This window comes from Pongo abelii, chromosome 7 (assembly GCF_028885655.2).
Source record: "Pongo abelii isolate AG06213 chromosome 7, NHGRI_mPonAbe1-v2.0_pri, whole genome shotgun sequence".
Taxonomy (NCBI): Eukaryota; Metazoa; Chordata; class Mammalia; order Primates; family Hominidae; genus Pongo; species Pongo abelii.
Genome location: NC_071992.2, coordinates 114,661,770 through 114,684,454, shown reverse-complemented (window position 1 = coordinate 114,684,454; position 22,685 = coordinate 114,661,770). Strand labels below are relative to the sequence as shown.

Here is a 22,685-nt window from a genome sequence, read left to right as displayed (position 1 = left end):
CCTGCTCAGCCCTGAGGGGGCAGAGGGAAAGATATGCCGGGCTGGACTGGGCAGGTTCACCGCCAGGTCCTCCAATGGCAAGCACAAGTGTCAGCGCATAGGGGGAATCCAGTGGGTAGTCACCAAGCACCCAGAGGTGTACTTGGGTATGAAGCTGGGAGACCTCCTTGGCCCTAAGTTCTCTGCACAGGGATGGGTGGCAGCTTAAACTCCTAATCCTGAAGAGTAGGTGCTCCAGATGGCTGGACATCTGCCTGGGCATAAAGCGGAAAGGGTCCCCCTGCCACCCCACCACCACTAAGATTTCTGCGGAGGAGGGTTGGGGTGATGTAGGCTGCTGAACCAGGCAAGCAGGTGCTCTGAATGCCTGGAGTTATGCCTGGGCATGAAGCAGGGAGGGCCTCCCTGTACCCAGATCTCTTCATAGGAAGAGTGGCATGGCCCAAGATGCCAATTTGGGCAAATAGGTACTTTGAATATCTGGAGATCTTCTTGGGCAATGGAGTGGAAGGGCCCTGCTGCACCATAATATATGTACAGAAGGATGGAGCAGTTCAGGCTGCTGATCCAGGTGAGTGGGTGCTCTGAATACCTGGGAGATCTGTCTGAGTGTGAAGCAGAGAGGGCCTCCCTACACTAGGATCTCTGCACAGGAAGGGTAAGGCAGGTCAGGCTGCTGATTCAGGTGAGCAGATGCTCTGAATGCCTGGAGATTTGCCTGGGCATGGAGCAGAGAGGGCCCCCTTGCACAGAATCTCTGCACAGGAAAAGTGGGGCAACTCAATCTGCTAGTGCATGTGAGCAGGTGCATCAGATGCCTGGGTGTCTGTCTCCATGTGGAGTGGAGAGGGCCCCACTGTACCACAATCTATGCACAGGAAGGGTAAGGCAACTCAGACTGCGGATGCAGGTGAGGGGGTGCTCTGAATACCTCTAGATCTGCCTGCATGTGGAGCAGAGAGGCCTCCACTGTGCCATGATCTATATCTGTGAAGGGTGAGGTGGTTCAGCCTGCTTGTCCAGGCAAACAATTGCTCCAAATGCCTGGATTTTTGCCAGGGAGTAGAGCAGAGAGGGCCTGCTGCACCACATTCTCAGGGGAACAGGCTGTGGCAACCAGCCATGGCACATGCAGACCAGTTCCAGGTTGCTAAGCTGGATCTGGCTCCAAATCTGGTTGTCCAGGAGAAACAATAGCTGTAGCAGCTCTTCTCTCATCCTTGACCTGCAGTGGAGGAGAGCACAATCCCAGCACCTACTGCTGAGGCACTAACTACAGTGTGGCTGTGAAGACCTCTGTCCTGCTCCAGAGCCAGAAGCCTATGTGGCCATGCTACTGGGTTGCCAAAGAATGGTTGACTTGCATGCACCCACATTTAAAATGGCGTCCTGCTCTCCATCCTGGGTCTGGGAAATGCCAGTAGCTTTTCCGAGTGTCTGTCCCTCACAGCATCTCCAAACCAGCTTGTCCCCAAGTTAGATCCAGGGCTTGGAAGAAACAAAGTGCTCTTTCTTGACCTGGGTTGCTCAGATCCCCAGTGCAAAAGTGAGTCACAGAGGGGGGCTTTCTGACTGTCTTGCATACTTGGGCTTCCCTCACTTTTATCAATTGGATGCCATCATAGGGGCTGTTTGTGTTTGTGTGTCTTCCTTGGATCTGGGGTGTCCGTCACGATTCCATTGGATTCCTGTTTTCCTTTGTGAATTAAAGCTCTCAGAGTTGACCTTTGTACACTATCTTGTTATTTCCAAGTGAATGAGGCCCACTAAAAGCCTCTAATCTGCCATCTTGGAAATAAAAAAGGATTTAGAATAGTCCATAATCTTAATTGAGAAAGCAGTGGCAGGGTTTGAGAGGATTGATTCCAGTTTTGAAAGTTCTACTTGTGAGTAAGATGCATCAAACAGCATCACATGCTATAGAGAAATCTTCTGGGAAGGAAGAATTAATTGATGTGGCAAACTTCATTGTTGTCTTATTTTAAGAAATTTCCACAGCTAACCCAACCTTTTGCAACCACCACCCTGATCAGGCAGAAGCTATCAACATAGAGGCAAGACTCTCCACCAGCACAAAGATTTTGACTCGTTGTAGGCTCAGATGATCATTGGCATTTTTAGCAATAAAGTGTTTAAAATCTTTTTTATTTTTAATTTTTATGGGTACATAGTAGGTGTATATATTGGGTACATGAGATATTTTGATACAGGCATATAATGCATAACAATCATCAGGGTATAGTGGGTATCCTTCACCTCAAACATTATTTTTATATTAAGGTATGTACATTGTTTTTTCAGACATAATGCTATTGTACACGTAATAGACTACAGTATAGTGTAAACATTTATATGTCCTGGGAAAACAAACATTTTTGTGTTATTTGCTTTATTGTGGTATTTGCTTTATTGTTGTGGTCTGGAACCGAACCTGCAGTATCTCTGAGATATGCCTATATGTCTTTCCTATGATTACTTTTAGTATTCTTTCTCACTGATGTTCAGCAATTTGATCATAATATATCTTGGTTCTCTCTCTCTCTCTCCTCTCTCCCTCTCCCTCTCTCTCTCTCTCCCTCTCCCTCTCCCCCTCTCCTTCTTTCTCTCTTTGTGTGTTTTATCTTTTCGAATTTGTTGAATTTGATGCATCTGTGTGGGTTTATGGTTTACATAAAATTTGGAAAATGTTTCTCCTTATTTCCCTCCTTCCTTTCCTTACTTTTCTTTCCTTACTTCCCGTCCCATTTGTTTCTTTTTCATGTGGGACTCAGGCTTTTTGTTTCTTCCTTTATTTAAATAACATTTTTTCCTTTTCAAATGATTTCATCTTTTGTGCTGCACTGTCTAATCTCCTTTTAATCTTATTCAACAAAAATTTTATTTCAGATATTTTATTTTATTTTTTTTAGCCGATAAAGGCTTGTTTTATTTTAATGATTGATCTGTATAGTCACCAAGACCGCTATGTACAGACAAGAGAAGGGGAGCTTTATTTCCTCGTCTCTTCCTCCTTGGACAAAGTCTTGATGCTCTCTTCCTTCTTGGCCTGGAGGCGCTCTTCATGGTACTTGCATGCTTCCTTGAACTTAGACCAGCAGGCCTCTGCCTGGTCAGCCAGGAGCATCTTGTGGGTCTGTGTGCCTTCAGCAGGTGGATGTGTTCCATGAGAATCCACCTGTTTTTGAACACACTCCCCTTTACCTTCGGGTAAAGGCTGTGATACATGTGGCGATCAGTCTTTTTAGATTCACAGTATCTTTGAGCAGCTGATGCAGAATTCCTATTCTCCTCACCCAGGTTACCTTCTCTGGCATTTGAGTATTGGCTATACCCTTTTTGTTTACCTATGCCCAGGTACCTACCCTTCTGGCAGGCCAAGATGCTTTTCTGGCAGTGAGCCCAGGAACGGACAGTCACAGGCTTATGGATAATCAGCCCATCTTTGATCAGCTTCTGGATCTGCTGACAGGAGTTGGCATGGCCAATTTCATTGGTCTCATTGGTGTCCAGCCGGATCTTTTTGCCGCAGCAGAGGACACTAGAGGCAAGCCTCTTCTGAAGCATTGAAAATACTCACAGCTTCTGCTGCAGCAACGAAAGCAAATATTTTATTTTTTATCTCTTAAATTTCCATTTATCTTTCCCCCACCTTCCATTTCCTTTAACATCTGTGAGTATGTGAAAGTATATTCATAAGAGGTTTTTATAAGATATTTATCAATTTCACCACCTCTGTTGTTTCTGGGTCTGTTTTATTGACTAATTTTTCTCTTTATGAGTTATAGTTCCTGATTACTCATAGGTTTAATAATTTTTTATTTATTTTTTTGACATTGTTAATTTTACATTTGTGAATGTTGAATTTTGTTTTGCTTAAGAAGTTACAGATTCGTTCTGGTAGGCAGTTAAGTAAGTTGTCTTGTGGTTTGGCTTGATGCTTTTGAGGTTAGTTTTTAAGCTCCTCTAGGGAGAATCTGGAATATCCTTTATCTTTTGGTAATATAATCTCCTTTCTAAAATAATGCTGTTCTGAGTTCTTTTCTGAATGACCTTTATATTCGTGGAGTTCTTTCAACTCTGGATAGTGGGAAAGATTCCTTGCCTTGTGATATTTTGTGATAAATTGCCTTGTCCGGGAATTTTGCTTTTTGTTGCTCCCTGGTCATTTTTTTCCCCCTTAAGAAACTGGTTTTGCTGGGCTTTGAGGAGTGTTTTGTAAGCATGCACAGATTGGCATTTCATGGAAACCTCTAGATAGATTGCTGAACCTTTTCCCTGCATAGCTCCCTTCTCCCGATACTCTGTAATGGAATTTCTGTTTGCCTTGATTCCTCACCAAACTCTAAGCTCTATTTCTTCAACTCAGCAAAATTGCTTGGTTCTCTTTGAGTTCTTCTTTTCGTGTGCTACAGTCTGACATGGTCTCTAGATCTAAAGCCTGGGTGATGGCAGGGCTCATCTTATTTCTTCTCCTTCTCTTGGGGACCTCAGTATATCCAGTTCTGGAATGCCTGATAGCCAGCATCTGAAAATAGTTTCTTACATTTTGTTGAGTTTTGTAGCTATTTATAGCTGACAGATAATTCTGCTTCCTGTCATAAACCTGGTGGCTAGAAGTGGAAGTTCTACAGTGGATACTTAAACTTTCAAGCTGCTTGCACTTTTGGTAGCTTTTGATGTAGCCAAATATTAGCTTCTTGTGCTTCATGACCTCATTTCTTAAATATTGGTGTTTCCTTGATATGTGTTTTGTGTTTGACTCTTATTTTTTCTTAGACACTTTCTTGATGATTTTGTCTCTTCTGAAGGCTTTAAGCAATGTGCTGATGACACCAAAAATTATATTTCTAGTTCAAATCTCTCCTGAGATTTGTAAATCCAGTTGCTTACCGGAAATCTACTTTTAGATGACTAGAATTGAGCCCATCTTGTTCCTCTCCAGACTGTTTTTTTTTTTTCCTGTGTTTCTTACCTTAGTAAATGGCATTACCATCCACTCATTTGCAAAAACAAAATAATGACATTTTTTGTATGGCAAAAAATCAAATACACTGCAAAACTAAAAGCTTATAAGTGAAGTCAAAATCCAAATGAAAATGTTTATAATCTCAAAAAAAGGGCTAGTTTCCTTTGTATACACATAAGAAAAGGAACAAAAACCCAGTGGAAAAATGAACAAAGAACAAGTAGGTGATTTAGTTTCTTAATCATATGAAAAGATGGTCAACTTCACTCATAATAATACAAGTAAAGTCTACACTGAGCTAATAAGTTTTCATCACAGATTGGCTAAAATCCAAATAATTTCATTAAATACCCTATTGGTGGAACTGTGGGAAAGAAGGGCTCTCATATATTACTTGTTGGAGAATAAATTGGTACAAACTCTATGGAGGACAACTTGCTGAAATCAGTATATATGTATATATATTTATATAACATACAATTATAATAGGTAAAATATACCATAATGTAATCAATAATTTTAATAATTACCATATAGTTATGACAATAGTGATCTTATGTTATACTACATTATTAAAATTATATTATTACATGATTATATACTTATTTGTCAGCATATCTACTTTTATATTTATGTGTGTGTGAATGTGTCTGTCTTCTCAGTTTCATTTCTGGGAATTTATTCCACATATATACTAGCACATGACTTATTCATTCATTGACTTATATATAAGGTTATATATATTCATTCATTCATTCATTCATTCATTCATTCATTGACTTATATATAAGGTTACTCATTGCAGCATTGTTTATCGTATCAAAAGAGAACCTGGATGTCCATAAGCAAAAGACTGGGCAAGTAAGATATGCTCTATCTCTGTAATTGAATAGGATGCAGCTGTAAAAAAAGAACGTTGATGCTTTATTCAGATTGAGAATCTCTTATCTGAGATGCTTGGGACCATAAATGTTTCAGATTTCTGAATTTTGTTTTGTTTTGTTTTTTGGAGTATTTGCATATACATAATGAGATATTCTGGGGCTGGGACCCAAGGCCAAACATGAAATTTGTTTTGTATCTACCTTATACACATAGCCTGTAGGTAATGTTATACAATATTTTAAGTAATTTTCAGCATGAAACAAAGTTTGCATACATTGAACCATCAGAAAGCAAAGGTGTCACTATCTCAGCCACCCATGTGGACAGTCTGTGGAGTTGTTTGGCATCACCTTCATTTCTGACTCTGAATTTACATGCTACTGATAAGCAATCATTTTCTTATACTTGCTCATGCATAAGTACTTAACTGCAAAAAATATGGCATAACATTAATACAGTGGAAAAAAAAATATGTTCAGGGTAATGAAGCAGCACAGTAGCATTACCAGAATACCTGTATCAGCTTTTAAACAACAGAAACAACAAACAACGGCAGGCTTTTAGTTTTCACCTATGATACTGATTTTTGATAGAAAGGTTACTACTATACACTGTGTCGGTTTTTTTTTAGGTGAGAAGAAACATCAGAAGCAGCTGAGGGGCCAGGAAATAGGTCCGCTAGGGATAAGGAAACATTCTGCTGGATGGCTTTTTTATTTTATTTTATTATTGTTATACTTTAAGTTTTAGGGTACATGTGCACAATGTGCAGGTTTGTTACATATGTATACATGTGCCATGTTGGTGTGCTGCACCCATTAACTCGTCATTTAGCATTAGGTATATCTCCTAAAGCTATCCCTCCCCACTCCCCCGACCCCACAACCGTCCCCTGTGTGCGATGTTCCCCTTCCTGTGTCCATGTGTTCTCATTGTTCAATTCCCACCTATGATTGAGAACATGCGGTGTTTGGTTTTTTGTCCTTGTGATAGTTTGCTGAGAATGATGGTTTCCAGCTTCATCCGTGTCCCTACAAAGGACACGAACTCATCATTTTTTATGGCTGCATAGTATTCCATGGTGTATATGTGCCACATTTTCTTAATCCAGTCTATCATTGTTGGACATTTGGGTTGGTTCCAAGTCTTTGCTGTTGTGAATAGTGCCGCAGTAAACATACATGTGCATGTGTCTTTATAGCAGCATGATTTATAATCCTTTGGGTATATACCCAATAATGGGATGGCTGGGTCAAACGGTATTTCTAGTTCTAGATCCCTGAGGAATCGTCACACCGACTTCCACAATGGTTGAACTAGTTTATGGTCCCACCAACAGTGTAAAAGTGTTCCTATTTCTCCACATCCTCTCCAGCACCTGTTGTTTCCTGACTTTTTAATGATTGCCATTGTAACTGGTATGAGATGGTATCTCACTGTGGTTTTGATTTGCATTTCTCTGATGGCCACTGATGATGAGCATTTTTTCATGTGTTTTTTGGCTGCATAAATGCCTTCTTTTGAGAAGTGTCTGTTCATATCCTTCGCCCACTTTTTGATGGGGTTGTTTGTTTTTTTCTTGTAAATTTGTTGGAGTTCATTGTAGATTCTGGATATTAGCCCTTTGTCAGATGAGTAGATTGCAAAAATGTTCTCCCATTCTGTAGGTTGCCTGTTCACTCTGATGGTAGTTTCTTTTGCTGTGCAGAAGCTCCTTAGTTTAATTAGATCCCATTTGTCAATTTTGGCTTTTGTTGCCATTGCTTTTGGTGTTTTAGACATGAAGTCCTTGCCCATGCCTGTGTCCTGAATGGTATTGCCTAGGTTTTCTTCTAGGGTTTTTATGGTTTTAGGTCTAACATGTAAGTCTTTAATCCATCTTGAATTTAATTTTTGTGTAAGGTGTAAGGAAGGGATCCAGTTTCAGCTTTCTACATACGGCTAGCCAGTTTTCCCAGCACCATTTATTAAATAGGGAATCCTTTCCCCATTGCTTGGATGGCTTTTTAAAATGTTTCCTCTAGAATCGTCTGCCTCATTAACAATGGCTTTTGTCTTAGAAGTCTCTTTGATGTTATAAAGTGACATGATTTCTTATTCTGTTAAAAATGCACTCTACTTTAGTCCTAAAATAAGCCCATCACACCATGTCGTCTTCTGGCACTTTTTCTGCAATGTTAACATCATCTTCATTGTGATTACTACTACCATAACCTTGATTCAGAACCATTTCTGCTATTTCTTTTTTCTTTTTTTGAGATAGCGTCTAACTCTGCCACCCAGGCTGGAGTGCAGTGACGTGATCTCGGCTCACTGCAACCTCCACCTCCCAGGCTCGGTCTCCCAAGTAGCTGGGACCACAGGCATGTGCCATCATGCCCACCAAACGTTTTGTATTTTTTAATAGAGACAGGGTTTCGCTGTTTGCCCAGGCTGGTCTTGAACTCCTGAGCTTAAGTGATACGCCTACCTCGGCCTGGCAAAGTGCTAGAATACAGGCGTGAGCCACCGTGCCCAGCCCATTTCTGCTATTTTACCATTGGTCAATGAATGAGCAACTGGAGACTCATTATCAATGTTAAAAACTTATTTGATATCCATTTCTTCCAACTTACTGACAGACTCTGAAGGTATGTTTTTTTTGTATATGTAAGGAAGTCAAACATCTTTTTATTTTTATTTATTTATTTTTAAAATTTTTAATTAATTTATTTTTTTGAGACGGAGTCTTTCTCTGTCGCCTAGGCTGGAGTGCAGCGGCGCGATCTCGGCTCATGGCAAGCTCCGCCTCCTGGGTTCACGCCATTCGCCTGCCTCAGCCTCCCAAGTAGCTGGGACTACAGGTACCCGCCAGCATGCCTGGCTTATTTTTTGTATTTTTAGTAGAGACGGGGTTTCACCGTGTTAGCCAGGATGGTCTCGGTCTCCTGACCTCGTGATCTACCCGCCTCGGCCTTCCAAAGTGCTGGCATTACAGGAGTGAGCCACCGCGCCTGGCCTTTTTTTTTTTTTTTTTTTTTTTTTTTTTTAAATCTTGACATACAGAATCCTTCAAAGTCACTGCCTTGTTCATCATCATTACTGAACATAGTTGCAAGCTAGAGATTGTGCCAGGTATGCACAGCTGTGTCTTTAGATACTGTGTTCCAGTCATCGACGATAGCATATACAGCATTCTAAATACTAAACTGCTTTTGAAAACCTTCCACGCTCATATTTCTGTTCACTGCTGCAAGTAGGTTGTTCAAGAAAGTGTTTTTATATTTATTCTTTATTGATCTGAGGATACCCTGCTCACTTGCTGAATTAATGAAGTCACATTTGGGGGAAAGTACATGGAATAAACATTATTTTTAATGAGATTTTTCAGCTGGAGGATGAGCAGAACAGTTGTCAAGGAATAACAAAATCTTGTAGCCATCATCCATTCCAGCTTCCCTGCAGCAAACCTGAACCACTGCTACAAAATGTTTGTGAAACCAATCAGAAAAGATGTCCCTAGTGACCCATGCCTTTTTGTTAGTCTAATAATGAACCCAATCTTTCCCATACAGCAGGTTTACACTTAGTGTGTCTTCTGCATTAGCACCTCCCAGGACAGTTACTCTGTCCATGGCATTCTTATCGTGTAGGGGCTGTAGTCAGAGTCTTTCTGGGGAACTAACACTAAACTGTGATGTTTCATCAGCATTATAGACTTATTCTGGTGTCAGATTTTCATCAGTGATGGCCTTGGCAAACTTGTCAATGAATTTTTCTGCTTCTTCATGATCAGCAGTTGCTTTATCACCACAAATCTTTAAAAAATTAATGTGTCTTTTCTTAAATTTCTGCAATCAGCCTGTTGAATATTCATAGTTCCCTTCAATTTTCAGTTCATCATGATATATCTTTGCTTGTTTCATGAGCACCATACCATTAAGTAGTATGTTTTCTCTGCCGTGCTGACAGATTTACTCTTTCAGTACACACTTGAGATCTTCATTTTGGTTTTCTGCAATTAAAAAAAATTTTTCATTAACTTCTGTTCATTGACACTTCAGCATAGAACTTCAACAATTTATCCTTCTGTTTCTTCAGGTTGTATATGGTGGTCAATCCAACACCATGCTCTTTTGTAAGACATTTCCCACACTGCTTTCCAGTTTATCCAGCAACTTGACTTTTTGTGCTAGAGATAAGCATAAATGCTTCCTCTTTTTCTGTCACTTACTCAGCTTTTCAACATTGTCTTTATCCCACAAAGCAGAGAATAAGCAAAAAACCCCACAGTGAGTAATGCACAGTCTTGGCTCTGTGTGGGGCATCGTGGGGAACCTATCATTGGTGCGTCTGGCCTGTACCTGTGCCATTTTATTACCCTTCTTTGGATGTGCTTGGGTGGGAGAATCTGTGCATGCATGGAAAAGATATGTCAGAGCTGAAGGGGGCTGGGGAGGATCTTTTTTCCTTAAATTGTGTTATGTGCTTACAGTTTGACTGTGACTCATTACATGAGGTCAGGTGTGGAATTTTCCATTGTGGGTATCATGTTAGTGCTCAAAAAATTTCAGATCTTGGAGCATTTTGGATTTCAGATTTTTGGATTATGGATGATTAACCTGTATGGAAAGATCTCTAACATAGTTTTGTCAAGAGAAAACAGTAGACAACATGACAATATTTATACAGAAGGGTGTGTATATGCTTCTTATATATTCAAAGGGGAGGAATTAAGAATATGTATTCATATTTGTATAAAGGTTTCACAAAAAACTAATAAAAGTGATTATTTTTGGAGGTGTTGCTGGGCACATGAGGAACAGGGCTTGAAAGGAGAATGTTTACTATGTATGTTTTTATATTGTTTGAGTCTTCTGAATATATTAAAATAAGATTAAAAACTTTGTAAAATTTTAAAAATTAAAAATTTTGTAAAAGATCTTTAAAGAAAATATTTTCTTTCTTCTTTCTTTTTTAAATCAGTAAACTAAAAAAGCTGAGTGAAGACAGTTTGACTAAGCAGCCTGAAGAAGTTTTTGATGTATTAGAGAAGCTTGGAGAAGGGTAAGTACAAAAAATATGAAAGCATGTAAATAATTTCAGAACAATTTAAAAAATATTATATGATATTAATCTTTCAACTAGAGTATATTCGTATGAATTGAATAGTATTTAATAGTAATTAAACTTGGCAGGTGACACTGAATTTTAAAGATTAGTTTGTGCTAAATCTGGTAATAGTGTTTTTTCAGAGAAAGTAGGCCATATATATAAGGGAAAAGCAAGAAATGTGCTGTGAAATGATTTTCAAGAGATTTGTTAGTTCATCCCTTACGGTGTTCTTATTAATATGCTTGAAGGTTTTGACTTTGTTAGACAAGTGACCATAAGGCCATCCTTTTAGATCTTGAGGCTCATTTTATTTTGGAAAAGGTAAGTAGTTGATATGACAAGAATAGCTTAGTGAGGGAAACGGTTTGTATAGGCAGAAGAATAATTGACATGGTTTCAAAATAACAGTAGAGAAACATGTCCCGGTTTGAGCAGAGAGAAAGGTAGGGAGCATTTAATGGAATGGCAAAGTATAGGAGAATTTCCAAAATAATAAAGGTACAAAACAGAATTAAAAGAAGCTTATAGATCAGCAAGAACAAGGACAAGGAAATAGAGAAAATAAAAAGGTAAAATAATAAGCTAGGCCGGGCGCGGTGGCTCACGCCTGTAATCCCAGCACTTTGGGAGGCTGAGGTGGGTGGATCACTTGAGGTCAGAAGTTCAAGACCAGCCTGACCAACATGGAGAAACCCCATGTCTACTAAAAATACAAAATTAGCCGGGCGTGGTAGCGGGCGCCTGTAATCCCAGCTGTTTGGGAAGCTAAGGCAGGAGAATCGCTTGAACCCGGAAGGTGAAGGTTGCGGTGAGCTGAGATCACGCCATTGCACTCTAGCCTGGACGACACAAGCGAAGCTCCGTCTCAAAAAAAAATAATAATAAATAAATAAAAAATAAAAATAAGCTAAACATGATAGAAGGAATAAAATCAAGTGTATTTTTCAGTAAATGTTAATTCTCCCATTAAAGACAAACTGTTAGAGTAAATGAACATGCGAAACCTACCTATATTCTGTTTATAGGAGATGCAAGTAAAACAAATAATGGAAATATAAGGCTATTTATTTATTATTAATAGAGATGGGATCTTGCTATGTTACCCAGGCTGGTCTTCACTCCTGGCCTCAAGCGATCCTCCTTCCTTGGCCTCCCAAATTGTTAGGATTATAGGTGTGGGCCACTGTGCATAGCCTATAAGGATATTTCTTCTAAAAATATTATAGGTAAAGGTACAAATAAACAGAAAGTAATAGTAGCAATATTTATATTAGATACATTAAAGTTTAAAAGGTTTCAACTAAATAAAGAGATATATTAGGTAGCAATATCAAAGACAATTTATAACAAAACATGTCAGACAACATGGCAGCTAAATTTATGACAGAAAAGCTATTAGTGATGTCAGAGGCATCTAATAAAAATATAATTGCATGGGAGATTTCAATGTATCTCTTTTAGAATTGGACAGATATAATAGAAAAAAGAGAAAGGACATAGAGGGATTAAACATTATGATGAATAAACTTGATTTTATAGAAATGTAAATATATATAAAGTAAAAATATATAAAGTACCTGTATGTCTATATAACTATACATATATATTCTTGCAGACCTGCTTTTCTGGTGTATGTTCAAAGGACCATTGTTAAAAGAAAAGTTACAAATTCTAAAAAATAAGAGATTTTTACAGGTCACATTTTCTGATTGTATTAAGCTGTTCTTGTGTTGTTATAAGAAAAATACCTTAGGCTGGGTAATTTATAAAGAAAAATTTAATTGGCTCATGGTTCTGCAGACACTACAAAAAGCACGGTGCCAGCATCTGCTTCTGGTGAGGGCTTCAGGAAGGTTATAGTCATGGAAGAAGGCAAAGGAGGAGCAGATGTCTCACATGGTGAGAGCAGGAGTAAGATAGGGCAGGGGAGGTGCCACGCAGTTTTATTTTTTTTATTTTAAAATTTTTTTGAGACAGAGTTTCACTCTCGTCATCCAGCCTGGAGTGCAATGGCGCGATCGCGGCTCACTGCAACCTCTTCCCGGGTTCAAGGGATTCTCTTGCCTCAACTTCCCGAGTAGCTGGGATTACAGGTGCCTGCCACCATGCCCAGCTAATTTTCATATTTTTAGTAGAGATGAGATTTCACAATGTTGGCCAGGCTGGTCTCGAACTCCTGACCTCAGGTGATCTGCCTACCTCGGCCTCCCAAAGTGTTGGGATGACAGGCATGAGCCACTGCACCCGGCCTGCCACACCGTTTTAAACAAGTACATCCTGTGAGAACCCACCATCTCAAGGACAGCACCAAGCCATGAGGAAACTGCCCCTGTGACTCAAACATCTCCTAACAGGTTCCATCTCCAACATTAGGGATTACATTTCAAAATGAGATTTGGAGAGGACAAATATGCAAACCATATCACTGATTATACTCACTAAATTAGAAATAAGTAATTATAATACGACAAAATCCACACCAACTGGAAATTAGGAAACATAATCTGAAGTAACCTGTTGATTGAAGAGGATATTATAAATTTTAAAACAATGAAAAGGAGAACACATTGTGCCAGTATCTATGGAATACGGCAAAACTAATTAAGAGAAAAGTTGTAGTTCTAAATTCTTTCATTACTAACAAAGAAAGGCAAAAAATAAACTTAGTGCTTACTTAAAGAACTTAGAAAAATTATGAAAACATACCAAAAGAAACTAAGATTGAATTAAAGAAAAAGCTGAAATTAATGAGATAGAAAAAAATTAGAAATGATAAATATGGGCCAGGTGCAGTGGCTTACACGCTGTAATCCCAGCATTTTGGGAGGCCGAGGTGGATGGATCACTTGAGGTCAGGAGTTCAAGACCAGCTTGACCAATATGGTGAAACGCCATCTCTACTAAAAATACAAAAATTAGCCGGGCGTGAGGGCATGTGCCTGTAATCCCAGCTACTTGGAAGGCTGAGACAGGAGAATTGCTTGAACCCAGGAGGCGGAGGTTGCAGTGAGCCGAGATCGTGCCATTGCACTCCAGCCTGGGTGACACAGCATGACTCTGTCTCAAAAAAAAAAAAAAAGATATATATATATGTTTGTATATATAAAAGCTTTTGAAGAGATCAGTAAAATAGTTAAACCTCTTACAATGTTGACTAAAGAAAATAGAGCGAAAATACAGAAGATTTGGAATAAGAAGGAAGATGTAGCCAGTGAGAGAGAAGTGATTAAATAAATGTTAATTATAAAGGTGCCAACTCATAACATATTATTTACAATAGCCAAAATGTGGAAACAACTCAAATGTCCATCTGCTATCCCAGGTGAATAAACAAAATGTGATATGTCTGTACAGTGACCTTTTAGCCATAAAAAGTAGTGAAGTACTGGTACATTTTACAGTGTAGTTGGACCTACAAAATATTATGCTAAGTGAAGGAAGAAGTCAGATATAAAAGGTCACATATTATATGATTTCATTTATATGAAGTATCTAGAATAGATAAATCTGTAGAGACGGAAAGCAGTTTCTATATATTTTGGAACTACATACAGATAATGGTTGCACAGCATTGTGAATGCACTAAATGCCATTGAATTGTACACTTTAGAATAGTGAATTTTATGTTGTGTGTATTTCACCTCCTCCCCTCCAGGAAGGTTCCAAGTATGTTTTATACAGGGTTTAAAGGACAGTTAATTATAGTTTTTTTTAAAAAAATGAAGCTAGTGTAACTTTAATATCAAGACCTAAATGTACAATAAAAGAAAACTGTAATTCAGCCTTGCTTTGTTACTCATTATGGTAACTGTTCCCACTTTGTCTCAGGTGAATAGCTGTTGCCACTTCTCTTGTGTTGGGATCCTGTTATCTATTGAACTCAAGGAGCCAGTTTCACTGCTGGCATATTTGTCATCTTTCCCCTGCACTAATAGAGCTTTGATCGATGCTGGTATCCTCTGGACCCTTTTTGTCAACATAGTTAGGGAGTATGTGAGCATGGCACTTATAATATATATCCATTCTAGTATCCCATTTCCTTGAGCCTTTGATATGCTTCCTTTGGTGTGTACTGAGGCTCACTTAGCATCTCACTTAATATGGGCCACTGTTGAGTCCAGGTTTCAGTTAACTGGCTGAGCAACTGTTAGGGACACCCCCAACTGTTTGAGCTAACATGCTGAGTCTGGAATTTCTGGTCTTGCATCCATATCAGTACATTTCTTCCTCTCTGGAAATCTTAGAATTTGTTCTCACACATATTCTTTAGGGTTCTGATAAAAATTGGCAAAATCTTGCACCTTTTTTAGTGTGAATAGTAGCTGCTTGGGTTAAATTTTATACTTGTCTCCCTGTTGTCTATGGGAGTTGAGTATAACTTTGGGTCTGGAAGCAATGAGAAGTGGTGGTGGAGTGGTCTGGAGGACCACTCCATTCTGCTGAAAAGTGACTGCCTCAGGAGGTAGATAAGAGTCTTCAGGCATTGTAAGGTTAATTTTCTCAGACAGGAGGGCAGAGTTGCTTTTGGTAGCAAGGGAGGCTTGATAGGATTTGGGGATTTAAGGTACTCAGATTAATGAGAATCTATCTAAATGTCCTAATACCAGTTCTCTAGGTACTTCTCTTTACTGTTAGATGCCTTAACTTTAACATAACAGACCTGGTGTTGATGTGAATTCAACTTGCAATGTAATTCAACTTCCAGTAAGACTATACCTAGAGTTTGTTTTTCAGAAATCTTAACCCTGTTTCTGTAAGAATTAAGAAATTCAGAAGTTTTCTGGTTCTCTCAGTCTTGAGCTGGACATTTAAGCCTTTAGCTTGCTGTGTTTGTTCTATAACTTTTCCAGTGCAGGCAGAGGCAGCGGCCCATTCTATAGTCCTTATACTTTATTTTCACCATACATTGTATTGATACAGCTACTTGGTCTTTTAAAGCTTTGCTTAGACTCCAGGCAACTAAGGGTGATAATTTAAATGACTGTTTGCCACTGAATGCCGTAGACCATCAGTATTCTATTTGTTACTTGTATTGAAGTCATTACTGTCTACACATCTGTATTAGTTTGTTTTCACACTGTTGGTAAAGACATACCCGGGACTGGGCAATTTACGAAAGAAAGAGGTTTAATCGATTTACAGTTCCACGTGGGTAGGGAGGCCTCACAATCATGGCAGAAGGCAAGGAAGATCAGGTCACATCGTACATGGATGGCAGCGGGCAAAGAGAGAGCTTGTGCAGACAAACTCCCATTTTTAAAACCATCAGATCTCGTGAGACCCATTCACTATCATGAGAACAGCATGGGAAAGACCTGCCCCCATGATTCAGTCGTCTCCCACTGAGTCCCTACCACAACACGTGGTAATTATGGGAGCTACAAGATGAGATTTGGGTGGGGCATAGCCAAACCATATCAACATCTAAGAAAGAACTAATTCAAGACTCTCATCTTTAAGATTCTTTCCCTTGGAACCTCTTCTTCTACCAAAAACTATATTGCTATCAAGGAAAATATAAGCTACTCTATGTACTCTAGATATGAAGAATTTAGTAATGAAGTTAGGAGCTGAAATGAATTGTGGAGGGGCCAGGGATGCAAAGCTCATGAAAACTGTTGCCAAAGGTTGAAGGTCGAAGTCAGCATTGAAGATCTCAGCCTGAAGCACTGAAGTGGGTGTTTCTCAAAAGCTCTCTGGGAATCTGCTGGAATCCTGCAGTCTTGAGAAACTCCCACCAACTACCTCAGTCTGCAACAGTGGTGGCTGTTGGAAGCTCAGCAGGAAGCTGCTGTGCACTTCATATCTGTCAGTCCATCTGCTACAACTGTATCTGGAGAAAATGGTTTCTCCTTTCGTCATTCACACATACATGTTTTTCTCACTGGCAGACTTTTAATGAGGAACCATTCAGGGAAGGGGATTCTGGGAAGTGGGGATTGCAGCTTCTCTTTCGTAGTGCTGAGGAGTCCTTAGAAAGGAGTGATGGTGTTGCCTAATTGACAGTAGATGATCTAGCACTGAATTCTATTTTGAGGGAGTATACACACATACACACATACGGCTTTCAAGGGGAGATACACACACATACATTCCCCCACACCCAGCCCAATGTGACTTTGGGTACCAAACCAAATTAAATGACTTCAGAGAGCCCAAAGAAACAGAGGAGAGGATAAAATGTATTTTATTGAAGTAGCCGCTTTATCACTTATTTGTCTCTTTTTCACTTGTTTTAAAAGATTATAAATTTGGAAGGGCTTCTGCATAGATTTCTAATATTAGGAAACATTCAATGTCTTCCATTGGCTTGCTCTTCTTTCCCTTCTGTGATAAATATGGTGAGAAAAACATGATTTTTGGGGTGGGAATGTGTTTGAATTCTGGCCCTACTGGTCTGTTTCTCATCTTTTAATGACGATAATAGTGTTTTTCCTTATGATTGTGAGGGTTGAATTTCATAATGCATGTAAAGTACTTAGCATAGGACCTGGCTTATAGTAAGAACTCAGTACATAGTACTGTTTAACCTCATTTTTAAGTTCATTCTAAGATACAAATGGCTTCTTCCTTCTTTGTTTTTGCTTTTTAAAACACGTGAATATTCAATAGGCAAAGTTTCAGGAGTTGTAGCAGAGACAGGTTTTGGGCAAGTGACTATTAGACCCTGTTCCTCATTTTATTTACCTGTGAGTTTGTAATTTTTCTCTTGAGGAAAAGGTAATGAAAGGAACTTTTTAAAAGAGACCTTGGATCTGTAAATCAGGTCGAAGCAGATGGCTGCAGATTCCTTGCTTCTCTAACTTTGATGTTAATGTGGTCCCCAGCTGAGGGTTTTAACTGTTAAGGTACTCTGAATAGAAGTGTGACTTTTTGATATTCTGGGGGTCATTTTCCTTGAGATCAGCCTTTTCTCCTAATTTGAGGCTTTGGCTATTTTTAATCTACATTTCATTCTTTTAATTTCCATTTATATCTTCTTAATGCTGCATTTGTTTGAGTTGACAAAACGTAAGTCTGTTTCTTTCATTCATAAGAAAAATAGCTACTCATTATATGTTAACTTGATTATTTCAAGTCTGTAGTTGAAGCAATAAAGCTAAGATATAATTCATTACCTTTTAAAATTGTTACTTGTTTACTTTGATTTTTTAGTCATTTAAATAGTGTTTTAAACTAGAAAAGACTATCTACAGAAAACTCATAGTAGACTTTTAATCTTATAGTTACGATGTTTGATAGGAAAAAAATAATGTCTTGGTTTCTTTTAGGTCTTATGGAAGTGTGTTTAAAGCAATACACAAGGAATCTGGTCAAGTTGTCGCAATTAAACAAGTACCTGTTGAATCAGATCTTCAGGAAATAATCAAAGAAATTTCCATAATGCAGCAATGTGACAGGTATGAAGAGATTTTATTTCTTTGCTTACCCTTGTTTTGACAAGTTTTGCTAATAACATATAACAAAATTTATTCTTTGATCATCTGTTTAGTTTTCATTTCTTTTTTTTGAGACGGGGTTTTGCTGTTGTTGCCCAGGCTGGAGTGCAATGGCACCATCTCGGCTCACCACAACCTCCGCCTTCTGGGTTCAAGCGATTCTCCTGCCCCAGCCCCCTGAGTATCTGGGATTACAGTCATGTGCCACCATGCCCGGCTAATTTTGTATTTTTAGTAGAGTTGGGGTTTCTCCATGTTGGTCAGGCTGGTCTTGAACTCCTGACCTCAGGTGATCCACCTGCCTTGGCCTCCCAAAGTGCTGGGATTACAGGCGTGAGCTACCACGCCTGGCCTAGTTTTCATTTCTGACTTCCCATTGGAAGTGAGATTAATCCTTTAAGGCAGATGAGGATGGCTTTGTCAAGTGTCTTTAGGACTTACAGCTCTTTGCAGCTTTTCTGCTTAAAAGCAGAAATGAGGCTGGATGTGGTGGATCACGCCTGTAATCTCAACCCTTAGAGAGGCCAGAGCATCGAAGGTAAAGGAGCCCAGGAGTTCAAGGCCAGTCTGAGCAACATAGTGAGACCCTTTCTCTACCAAAAAAGAAAAAATTATCCAGGTGTGGTGGCTTGGACTTGTTGTCCTAGCTACTTGGGAAGCTGAGGCAGGAGGATTGTTTGAGCCCAGGAGTTCAGGGCCACGGTTAGCTGTGATCGCAGCACTGCACTACAGCCTGGACTTTTTTAGGACAAATTTATGGATGAGAATGAGTTTTTGATGTTAAAGGGGTCATTTAACAGTCTGTATTATGTAATCACTTTTACTAATTAAGAAGTCATGTTTTATGTAAATCTAATTCATTCAGCAAACATTCACTGAGCATCCCCAGTTGACCCGGTACTGTGCCAGGGTCTAAGAATGCCAAAAGAACTAAGATACTTTTTTGTTTTTGAGGGGTCAGTAGTGTAGTTGGGAAGACAAATATATAAATAAATAACTGTAATATAGCACACTCATTGTACTGACTGGTGCATGGGGTAATGTGAAAAGAAGAAGGCAGGGCATCTTCCTCAGCCAGTGGAGCCAGGAAATCTGGAATGCTGACGAAGAGTTAATTTGGTGAAGAAATGGAGTGATAAGGGAGAGTCAAGGGAATGACAGGTAGAAAGATAAAAACAGCTCATTGGGGTGTGCTCATCTGACAAGATTTAGAATTATTGGAATGGAAAGTATGGGACAGAGAACAGAATGAAATGAGGTTGGACAGTTAAATGGAGCTGATGGTGAGAAGCATCTTATGCAATGTGAAGTAGCCTAGGCTTTATTCTATAAGGGATTCAGAGTGTATAAATTATGACTATGTTTAGCCTAAAGTTACTTAACCACAGAGAGATTTATTATTCTCCCTTAACAAAAAGTCTGCTAGTACAGCAGCAACAAAGGAACAGCCATGTCTCAGGCTTCTTTTCTTGTACTCTCTCATCGTTAGCATGTGCTTTGTCCTCATGCTTATTATCTCATGGCTACAACAGGGCTGCTACAGCTCCAGCTTTATGTCTACATTCCAGGCAGGAGGAATAAAAGAAGAAACAGGGAAGGGGCTTTCCCAGAAACCTTCAGCTTCAGTCTTATTTGTAAGAATTGTCTCATGTGTGACTTAGAGCTGGTGACACAGGGTAGTCTGGACACATTGTCTCCCCTTATCAATTCAGGGCCCTGTAATTAGATATTTATGGAAAACTTTCTCTCCTAACAATACATAGGATCTATAGGATTGTAAGCTTTTTGGCTAATGAAGTGATTGCATAATCCTAGAGGAACTTTGCTGTTTGGATCTGTTCAATTTTGCTTTTCTTTAGAATATGCTGTATATTTAAATTATGTTACATATTTCCCATAGCATATGAAATTCAAGTGGTTATAGAAAAAAAAAAGATACATTTCTCAACTGTGGTTCCCACAATTTGATATAGAATAAGAGATGAGGTAGCATAGTGCTCGGCCATCAGGTATGCTTTATACTTGCCCGATGCTAGTATTATTTTGTTATTATGGTTAAAAATAGTTCAGGGATTAGCATTGTACTTTGAGTGTTGTCTAGGAAAGTCAGGGTCTCAAATATTCCTATTACATATCTCTTCCCTCAATCTTGGTAGGTCTTGGAACCTGTCAAATCTTGTTCAGATTTCTGCAACAGCATCTTATTCGTTCACTTTGTCTTTCATTTTTGCCTCCTCCAACCCATTATCTTCCTTGAAGCTAGAGCGTTCTTTCTAAAATGCAAATGTAATCAAGCATTCCCTGTTTAAAACCCATGGTGCTCCATTGCCTCGAGAAATCCCGTCTCCTAAGAGTGGCATACAAGGTCCTTCATGTTCCATCTAGTGCTTACACCTCCGGTCTCTTACCTGAGTTTCTCTTTTAAATGCCTGTTTACTTGTATTCTCTATCATCTAAGTCTTAAGTTCCTTGAGTTCAGGGATTGTGTTTTACTCAGTGTCCTTGGATCCTGCCACATAATGGTTACTCAGATACTAATGAGTACTTCTATTTAATAATTTCTGTTTGGGCAACTCAGCTAGACTATCCAGAGGGAATTATACATTTAACATTCTAAAACCAGTTTTAAACATTCCAGACAAGCCTTTCAAATTCCTGTGCATCAAAGGCATCATCATCTACTTAGTCTTTTAGCAAGGCTGAGAATCATCTTTATTCCTTTTTATGATACTTCTGATGATACTGAGTCTTGTAGATTTTCCTTCTGAAATGTCATCACTATCTTTATTCTTCTCTTCATTCCTTAAGGAAAGGAACCATATATTTTTCTTTATTAGCACCTGTTCAGTGCCTAGCAGTATACTTTTTGATGAATGAATGAATAGATGTGGTATGTATGAGGAGTACAAGAAAGAGCATTACAGATTGAGGGAACCCCAGGGAAATCAGGTACTTATTCTTGTTATGCACTTTAAGCTTTTAAAGGGAAAGAAAAGAATACAATGAGAAGGAAATGTTAATAGAATTCTAGAACTTTTGTACCACTTTATAGCAGAATGCCTTACACATAGTAGGTACTTCTCAAATATTTGTTGAATGAAATAAATGTTGAAGCAAATATTGATGAAAAATGGTTTCTGCCTTTTAGATTTCACTGTCAAATTCATGTTGTAAGTATGCAGTTGCGAGGGATCAAAAAATTAGTTGGTTAAAAGATCCTAAAATGCTAAAAGATAGGACTAGTAAAAAATAAATTAGGGCCGGGCATGGTGGCTCACGCCTGTAATCTTAGCACTTTGGGAGGCGGAGGTGGGTGGATCATCTGAGATCAGGAGTTCAACACCAGCCTGGCCAACATGGCAAAACTCCGTTTCTACTAAAGATACAAAAATTAGTTGGACGTGGTGGCAGGTGCCTGTTAATTCTAGCTACTCGGGAGGCTGAGGCAGGAGAATCACTTTAACCTGGGAGGCGGAAGTTGCAGTGAGCTGAGATTGTACCACTGAACTCCAGCCTGGGTGACAGAGTGAGACTCTGTCTCAAAAAGAAAAAAAAAAAGAAAAACAATTAGGAAATGACAGGGAGAAACTTAGATTTTAGCTACCAATAACTAGTATTAATGTAAATGTGTTATTAAGAAATTAGCATAAAAATGATTGGAAGAAAACAGTATGAATTGAAAAAATCCCAAATAATACACTGAAATTTTGGTTAGGGAAAATGAGATATGCATTTCTGAAATTTAACTATTTTCTTAATACATTCAGCTATTTGTGAATTTGGTAAATTGTCTTGCTTTCTATACTCTATAAAAGGACCAGAGGTGGTGTTTTAATCTTTTTTTGTTCATTTTAAGTGAATATTTAATAATGGGCTGAATACTACATGTTGGTATAAATATCTCAGGGAGCCCATCTGCTTTGTTTATTGCTGAATGTGCAGTGCCTAGTTCAGTACCAGGTACAGAGCAGACATTTAATAAGTATTTATTAAATGGATAAATCATAGAATATTAGTGCTAGATTCAACTTTTGTTGGTCAGCTAGTTTAGTGTTTTTCAAATCATACCCTGCTCTAAGAAGGTACTTTTAGGGGCATTTTCTTCACTGAAGAATTGAGTAGAATGAGAACCTCATTATTGCTTTTATCTTTTTTATGTATGGGACTCTTTTGAAATTTTTATTTGAGGAAAAGTCTTCTAGTGCTAAAGCATATTTAAAAACAATTTTGCAGATACAGAAAATGAGACCTAGAGCTTTTACATGAATTGCCCAAAATCACACTGCTAGTTAGTGACTGAG

At 38.8% G+C, this 22,685-nt stretch overlaps 1 protein-coding gene and 1 pseudogene across 2 annotated transcripts in view; one reads left to right on the top strand and one right to left on the bottom strand.

Annotated features, from left to right (window-relative positions):
• Positions 1 to 22,685, top strand: part of STK3 (serine/threonine kinase 3) — a 355,868-nt gene that overhangs the window by 40,631 nt on the left and 292,552 nt on the right. For both annotated transcript variants that reach the window (XM_024250559.3, NM_001132197.1), the window contains 2 exon segments: positions 10,817 to 10,897; positions 18,217 to 18,345. In XM_024250559.3, coding sequence (XP_024106327.1) covers positions 10,817 to 10,897; positions 18,217 to 18,345 — 210 coding nt within the window.
• On the bottom strand, positions 2,990 to 3,564 carry LOC112134643 (large ribosomal subunit protein eL19-like; annotated as a pseudogene).